This window comes from Stegostoma tigrinum, chromosome 37 (assembly GCF_030684315.1).
Source record: "Stegostoma tigrinum isolate sSteTig4 chromosome 37, sSteTig4.hap1, whole genome shotgun sequence".
In the NCBI taxonomy this organism is placed as follows: Eukaryota; Metazoa; Chordata; class Chondrichthyes; order Orectolobiformes; family Stegostomatidae; genus Stegostoma; species Stegostoma tigrinum.
Genome location: NC_081390.1, coordinates 10388044 through 10396592, shown reverse-complemented (window position 1 = coordinate 10396592; position 8549 = coordinate 10388044). Strand labels below are relative to the sequence as shown.

General features: G+C 43.9%; 1 protein-coding gene across 1 annotated transcript in view; it reads right to left on the bottom strand.

The window, feature by feature from the left end:
• Positions 1 to 1878: 1878 nt before the first annotated feature.
• The window catches only part of wdfy4 (WDFY family member 4), a 277951-nt gene continuing 271280 nt past the window's right edge, over positions 1879 to 8549 (bottom strand). The window contains exons 61-62 of the mRNA XM_048563720.2: positions 5471 to 5582; positions 1879 to 3339 (exon numbers count right to left, since the gene is read on the bottom strand). Of these exons, the coding sequence (XP_048419677.1) occupies positions 3273 to 3339; positions 5471 to 5582 (179 nt within the window). The 3' untranslated portion in view covers positions 1879 to 3272. The remainder of the gene's footprint in view (positions 3340 to 5470; positions 5583 to 8549) is intronic.

The window sequence follows — 8549 nt, the reverse complement described above, 5'->3', positions numbered from 1 at the left end:
ATATAATTGAGTTTTATTGCTTTCTCCCTTTCCAAATCCATCCTAATGACTCAAAAAAGTTATTGTGCCTCACCCTATTGGCAGTCTTTCATGTATTTCGAACTGCTTTAACGTTGCATGCTGGCTGTGCAGATTTTGCAGCAAAATAGTGAGCACTGCTGCTGTCTTTCTCCCCCCAGTTGCTGGTTCAATTGCCGGTTCTTGCTTTTGGCCCTTCTGCAGAATCTGCAAATGTTTTACTTGGGATCACAGCCTGTGCACTTACTGTACTTTTCTGAAAAAAAACCGTTCAGCGTCAAAGTTGTTCTGACTTCATCAATGGGGCTGACTTCAATAGTGGGGCAATTTTCTTTGTCTCCAAAAGTCGGTGATGCTTCACTCTAAGATATGGTTCATTCTCAGAAAATGATTTCTAGGAACCCAAACTCAAAAGAAAGGGGGATGGATACAGTAAACAGTTTTGGCATCAGATGCATGCCAAAACAAAACTGTTACCAGAGAAGAAATCAGAAAACGCAATTCACATGGCTATTAGGAACAAGACAATAACAGATGAAATGAAGATCAGATTGAGGGATGAACAAGGGAAACGGTTTGATTTCAAGCTTAGGATCAACTCGACCTGAATGCCTACAGGAAACGAGTAGTAGAGAGTAGGATCTGATGGCACAGCCTCAGAGTAAGGTGATGACCCTTTGGAATGGAGATGACAGGGAATTTTTTCAGACGGGGGTGGGACAGACTCAGTAGGTTGAATGGTCCTATTCTGCTCCTGTATTTTATGGTCTAAGAAGAGATAGTTTAGCATTAACAAGAGATGGTATAGGGCAGTTTAAAAATGTTTTTTTTTCTCTTATTTATAATTTATTCCAAACCCATCCTGGGAAGTTGCTTCACTGTGTGATCATGGTCTGTGTGTAGAATGCACCAGCTTAATGTTCTGTTCCTCATTTTCATGAAAGATTTCATGTCCTAATTTCAGATCCACTTCTTGTGCTTAGCCAGAGTATTATATCACTGCATAATTAAACATTGGACAGTGTAGGAACGTTCCAGAGCATATTGTGCAGTGATCAAGGACAGCAGCGCAAATACAATTGGACTTTCTACTCCTAAAACAGGGCAAGAGGGACGTGACTTCACCTGATGAAGGAGCAGCACTCTGAAGACTTGTGATTTCAAATAAACCTGTTAGACTATAACCTGGGGTAACAAGGTGTAGAGCTGGATGAACACAGCAGGCCAAGCAGCATCAGAGGTGCAGGAAAGCTGACGTTTTGGGCCTAGATCCTTTTCTGAAGAAGGGTCTAGGCCTGAATCGTCAGCTTTCCTGCTCCTCTGATGCTGCCTGGCCTGCTGTGTTCATCCAGCTCTGCACCTTGTTATCTCAGATTCTCCAGCATCTGCAGTTCCTACTATCCCTGAGACTATAACCTGGTGTTGTGTGACTTCTGACTACGTCTTATGAGCTAAGATTGAGATTTAGTCAGACCTTCTATAAACCAGTGAGAAATGAGCAACCCAACATAAAGCACAATGAATCACCTAATCCATTTTGTGTCACAAACCAGTCCAGTGAGTGCAGCATGATAACTCAGCAGGGCCTTATTATATACAATGAATCAGATGGACCATTAAAAAAAGTGACTGGATCAGACCTTCCCACTGAAACCATGTGCTAACAATTTTCATTCTATTCTTAAAACGATTAGGAATTATATATTTGGCCATGTTTTGTAACATGAAACTGCTGTGGGTTAATGTACAACCTTAATTGAAAACATATTAGAGAAATGTTGTAAGCTCTGAGACCACGAAACCCCAGCATCTGCAAAAAAAGAACAAAGCTAATTTGTGTCCACATTCTCTTCCTGTTTATCCAAACTTTATTTAATCATCTGTATTTACATGATTACAGAAAACAGCATTATATTGAGATACAAACGTGGGATGTGATCATCAAGTGAAAATTAAAGCTGACCCAAATTTCAGCTGTATATGTTTCTTTTTATCAATTTACACTGCGTGAGAAGGATAGGTTAAATCGACGGAGACACTCAGTGCTCTGAAATTCTCACTGGTGTATTCTAATTTAAATTCTGCTTCTTTTGTCAAATTGTAATTCCAATTTCAAATATGTTGCCACCTCTTTATGGTGAAAAAACAGCTCTCCTCAAAATAATCGCCCTTCATGCCCTCACATACGATACTCCCAGCTGAACATCTGTTGCTGTTGAGAATGTGGACCTTTCTAATATAATTTACGGCCACAACCTTGGCTAAGTGCCTTTAGGAATGAAGGCTTGAAAAGGACACATCCAACTGTGCTGATTTTCAGATCCCAATGGACCGCAGGTGAGAAGATATATGTTGCTGCAGGACATACTGCAAAATAGCTTCAAGGGAAATGGAATTAGTTCCGGTACCATTTGGAATGGCCCGCTTCACTTTCTTAAAAAATGAAGAGCGTTATTTCTGTCTCCAACGTCACTCAGATTAGCAGTCCCCCCTTGTAAATGCATCAATTCGACAACACCAGCAAGTGAGAGGTTTAAAATCAGAATGAGCATATTCTCCCAGTGTATAACGAATCAAATACTTGCTTTAGAAGGTTTAGTTTTTGTTTTTTGAAGCCTCATACTCAACTTGATTGACACTAAACACTGAAGTGTCAACTTAATGATTTGGTAACAGCGGTGTCAAATGAAGTTGGTTCCTGCTGCACTTCAAGATCCAATTGCTGTGCATGTCCCTCCATCCAGAAGGTGTTCCACTAACGTGCAGCATGTTATTGATAGCAGGTATCAATAGCAGCTTGGTGGCCAGGACTATTTCTGGGGAGTGTGGTCGACGAAGCCGTCGGTGTATTAGCAACTGGAAGCAACGTAATTCACAGTCAAGTCGGAAATTTCCAAAATCCATTCTCTGTTTTACAGCCCGAGAAAGTGTACTTCACAGAACAGTCAGCTGCAAATTTTGCAAACTCACATAAAGTGTTCCAATGGTATAGCGTCGTCGCCTGCAATAAAATTCCAATGAATTTCTAACGTTTAAAAATTATAATTTCAATCAAATTTTCCCTTGTACAATTGCCCAAACTTTGCATTTGGACCAGTTCAAATCAGCACGTGCTGCTCCAAATGTATGCAAATATAATCGTGCAGCAGGGAAGTCTCCTAGAGGGTGCTGCTTTAGCCAATATATTCTTCACTGGAGGCTGTTTTATCTTTATGGAACCCATCATCATCGATCTCCTACTCGCAGTTATTATTTCAGCCTTCAACCGACCAACTGTAAACTCTGCCCCATGCATCACCCACAAATAGTTTAGCGTGATTCCTGTAAGCAAAGAAGTCAGAGACTATTAACAATTCCTGAGCTCATCAAAGTGAATGATAGCTGTCTGGCAAAAAGGATTCATTTTATTTTCACTTGAAGCACGAATAAGTAGGCTGGGATTTCTAATGGTTTCACTTCTTTAATCCAACTAATTAGCTCCACTCTAACTCCATGGAAGCATCCTTTATTTTGCTGGGTTGTGTAAATCTCAGCTATTTTCCATTTGGACTTTCCATTCTATTTCATTTCCACAGCAACATTTAAAATAAGGAACAAAGTTGGGAGGGGACTGGGACTGGGAAACCATAATGTGGTGTGAAGACCTCATCCATCACTTGAGACACTTAACAGACACAGCACAAATACCAGACTGCATCTTCATTCACGCACCACTACATAAAGGAGAAGTGTCATTCTAAGCCAAGAATGCTGCTTAGCTGCCTGACCATTGAACTTCTGTAGCTGTCCAACTGCCCAATCATTCCCACCCTGTGGCTATTTAGTGGGTGCTGAGCCACAGCAGCCAAAACGGTCCCACAATGTACTGCTTTTGTTGGCCCAGGGTGGGTCAGCTGAAGGGATGCTATCATTAGCCTCAGTATTTCGGACAGAGGAGGTCAGCTGAGGTTTGTGGACTGCTCCCCGGTTAACATGGCGAGTGCAGGACAAGGGTGGCATCAGATGGTAGTCATTCAGCCCCCGCAAGCTCCATGTGAAGGCGTTACTTTGCGTGCGGTGTCAGAGGCATCCCGCATCATGGTCAATCCTAGGAAAGCTGCTAGACTAACGAGGATTGTGATGGAGGAGGGGGAATCACAGCGAAAGCAAGAATCCCACTCTCTTTGAAAACTCTGCGCAGCTTTTGTTTTAATCTCTCCACCTGCCTCTATGCTCCCAGATGTTTAACCACCTCTTTGTTCAGCAGTTAGTTTTAAGCCAGCAGGGCATCTCCAGTTTCTCCTCCCTTTGCATTCGACTTTTTTCTGAAGAGGGACGGATTTGGACGCTCTTAAAACTAAAAGCTGGCCACGCCCAGCAGAATATACTGTGTGTGAATTGTTCAAAATGACCCAGCTGTGCATTCCGTTTTTGATTTCAAATAATTCAAAAAAACTAAAGAAACACCAATTATGGTGTAAGTGTCGAAAGAACTGCTGTTGCTGTAAATCAGAAACAAAACACAGAAACTGCTGGAAAAGCTCAGCGGGTCTCCCAGGCTCCACAGATGCTGCCAGACCTGCTCAGCTTTCCCAGCGGTTTCTGTTTTTGCAACAATTACATTAGATCATAGAATCCCTAGTGTGGAAACAGGCCCTTCGGCCCAACAGGTCCACACCAACCCACAGAGCATCCCACCCAGACCCATCCCCCTATAAACCCATCTACTCTAGGGCAGCTCAGTGGTTAGCACAGCTGCCGCACAGCGCCAGGGACCCAGGTTCGATTCCACCCTCGGGCGACTGTTCGTGTGGAGTTTGCACATTCTCCCTGTGTTTGCGTGGGTTTCCTCCAGGTGCTCTGGTTTCCTCCCATAGTCCAAAGATGTGCAAGTTAGGTGAATTGGCCGTGCTAAATTGCCTGTAGTGTTCAGGGAGATGTAGGTGGGTTATAGGAGGATGGGTCTGGGTGGGATGCTCTGAGAGGCAGTGTGCATTTGTTGGGCTGAAAGGCCTAGTTCCACATTGTAGGGATTCTATGATCTATAACAACATATCCCTGAACCATCCCTCAGCTTGGTCAATTCACTCTAACTGCACATCTTTGGACTGTGGTGGGAAACCCATGCAGATACAGGGAGAATGTGCAAACTCCACACGGACAGTCACCTGAGGGTGGAATTGAACCCAGGACCCTGGCGGTGTGAGGCAGCAGTGCTAACCACTGAGCCACCATGTTATGTGCAAAGTTAAGCTGCACTTTGGGGTATACAGGGCATGTGGAATTCTCCACCTAACACCTGTCGAACTGGGCAATAAACCTTTCCCCCGGGAGTTTTATGCAGGATTTGGTTACAGCACTGATCGAAATGACCGTCAGCTCCTGAGACTGCTGTGCAGTTGTGATCACTGGCTCAGAAGTACACCTTCCACTGGGGAACGCTCTGCACACACTCGAAACACCAGCATGATACCTGGAGATGCCTAGAGCTGTGACTGCAGGACTCCTTTGGTTCTGTTTCCCCGCGGGTGCATTGCTTCGGCTCAGCTCTTGACAAACGACCAGGTGCCGTTCCCATTTGTAACCTGTGGTGGAGGGAATATTAAAAGCCACGGTCACTACTTTGGGGAGATGTGCCAGTCAAGTAGATGTCTTTCTAATGGCAAACAGGTAGCAGTGACAGTAAACATCCAGGGCTAATCTCTGTCTGTCCAGTAATATGAGGGCATGTCCCAATTTAATTAAATTTTAATCATGCTGTTCAGTGAAGCTGAGCTCTAATCAGGAGTTCAGACTTGTGCATTATTAAATGCCTTCTAACTTGCACGGTTAGGTTAGCAGTGACTCATTCTTGCTTGAATGTGTCTGACATCTCTCTTTGCTATTGATCTCCCTGGCTAAACAAACAATTGCATGCAGTTAAACAATAAGGGTTGGAGCAGCTATTCTCCTGTTCGGAGCTCCAACTCTGCTTGAAACTATGCAATGATAATTGAGGCCATAATTACCTACAACAATGGAGGAAATTACTATTTAAATCCCAGACACATACCATTGCACAAGGTACTTGAAGCTTATAATTACCTCTTATCTTCTGTTTGTAAAAGGGAAAACAAGGTTTGCAGACATGGAGATGCAATGTAATTGTCAGCCCGCACAGAGTGGCATTTAAGCTTAACCAACGGGCCTGCATTTTGATTTTAAATATTACGATTTTCCAACTTGAGCAATTACTCAACTAACAAGGTGGTAGGATAACACAGGGCCGGCCCATGCTGCTCCTGAGCACCCTCACTTAATATGGGCAATCACAGTCCTGGCTGGCATAGCACCACATCCCCACTGTGTGCCCATGCGTGAGATCAATTATCCAAGGGTGTGCACTTTCGGGGAGATCTGCAGGCATTGCGTTGCTCTATAGTCTGGTCACTTGATAACAGATTTGAAGGGAAACAGAATCATTTGCGACAGACTTGTTTGATGGGTGTACGGAAGCCGAACTTGCTCCAAGGTTGATGTTAAGGAGCTGTGAATGGCAAGCTTCAGTTTGACGGAAAAGGGAGAAACAAATTAGCCGGTGGTATCTGCTCCTGCTCACTATCTCAGTGTCTACCAGGACACTGAATTTGGGATGTGGGGATGGGGTGGCAAGGTGGAATTCAGATCGATCAGTTATCTCATTGAATGGAAGTGCAAAAAGAAATGGCCTTCTTATTTTCTGTTGGATGGTGCTTATGTTTTAACAGGAGGTGGCGATGACCTAGCGGTATTATCACTGGACTGTTAATCTCGAAAACCAGGTTATCTGATCCATGACAAATATGGAATAAATACAGAAGTAACAGTCGAATGGTCACCATGAGTCCATTGTTGGGAAAAACACACTACTGTCCTTCAGGGAAAGAAACTGCCATCCTTACCTGGTCTGGCCTACTGTGACTCCAGGCCCATAGCAATGTGATTGACTCTTGACTGCCCTCTGGACAATTAGGGATGGGTGATAAATGCTGGCCCAGTCAGTGATGCCCCCATTTCATGAATAAATAAAAAAAGTTGGGCAAGAACAGGCATTGATTCTAATGCCCTTTGTAGGTGAATATTTTGCTGATATTCTAGTCCCATCCACGGAAAAGAGTCAGCAAATTGTCCTGGGAGACTGTGCAAAGATGTGGAAAGGTACCTAAGCATATAGTGCCACTTGCCAAGCTGCAGGACAATGAGAGAAAATATAGCTGGGCAGATAGGGCTGGGGGCGCGGGTCACATTTTGAAGGAAGTGTGATAAACATGTCTCAATGCAGCGCTCTGTATGAGTTACTTGTTGTTTGTACCTGAATATGGGAAGGGTGATGGGCATCAGGAAGAAACAGTCAAGGCAATGCTAAGCCTTCCTAAACCCTGTGCCAACTACCACAATGGATGTCCTTTGAGTCAGGAAGGAAAAGACACATCATGCAGTTTCTCAAGGTCTAAGTCAGGTCTGCTTGGGTATGAAGCGTGACGACTTTCCCCAAGTGTTCAAGCTTTCCACATGAGAAAAGAAAGTCAAACGTAGAAATTATTGTTGCAGGTATTGGTTATCAAGTGGAATTAATTCAGCTCACACTCCCTATCCATTATTCGCATGACAGACATTACACACTGTAAATAAAAGGGATTAATAGCTCAATTAAAACCAACCAGAGAAATACACAAGTAGTTTGTGTGTATAAAACACAGGAACTTTAAATGATTAAAGATCAAGGCACATTAAGTTTGTCTTCTACCATTCTGATCCTTGAATAATACAATAACAATTGTGTCAGTAATTATAGGAATCTGTCTTATCAACTTTTGTTCCTCTCACGTATGGGATGCGGGTGTCGCTGGCTGCGCCAGCATTTATTGTCCATTCCTAGCTGGCCTTCAGAAGGTGATGGTGAGCTGCTTTCTTGAAACGCTGCAATCCGCACATTTTAGGTGGACCCTCAATGCCATTAGGGATGGAATTCCAGGATTTTGACACAGTGACAAGTCAGGATGGTGTGTGCCTTGAAGGGGTGCTTGAATGTGGTGGTGTTCCCATGTGTCCGCTGCCCTTCAACTTCCAGGCACACACGGGTGTGAGTTTGGAAGGTGCTGTCTAAGGATCTTTGGTGAACGTCCACAGCGCATCGCATAGATAGTACACACTGCTGCTACTGACATCAGTGGTGAAGGGAGTGGATGCTTTATGAGGTTTGAGTCATGTGGATTGCTTTCTCCTGGATGGTGTCAAGCTTCTTGAGTGTTGTTGGAGCTGTACCCATCCAAGCTAGTGGGGAGTATTCCATCACACTCCTGACTTGTGTCTTGTAGATGGTGAACAGGCTTTGGTGATTTAGGAGGTGAGTTATTCACCGCAGAATTCCTAGCCTCTGGCTTTCTCTTGTAGCCACTGTGTTTTCGTGGCAAGCTCAGTTCAGCTTCTGATCAATGGTAACCCCCAGAATGTCGAAAGTGGGAGATTCGGTGATGATTAACACTATTGAATGTCAATGGGTGGTGGTGAGATTGACTCTTATTGGAGATGGT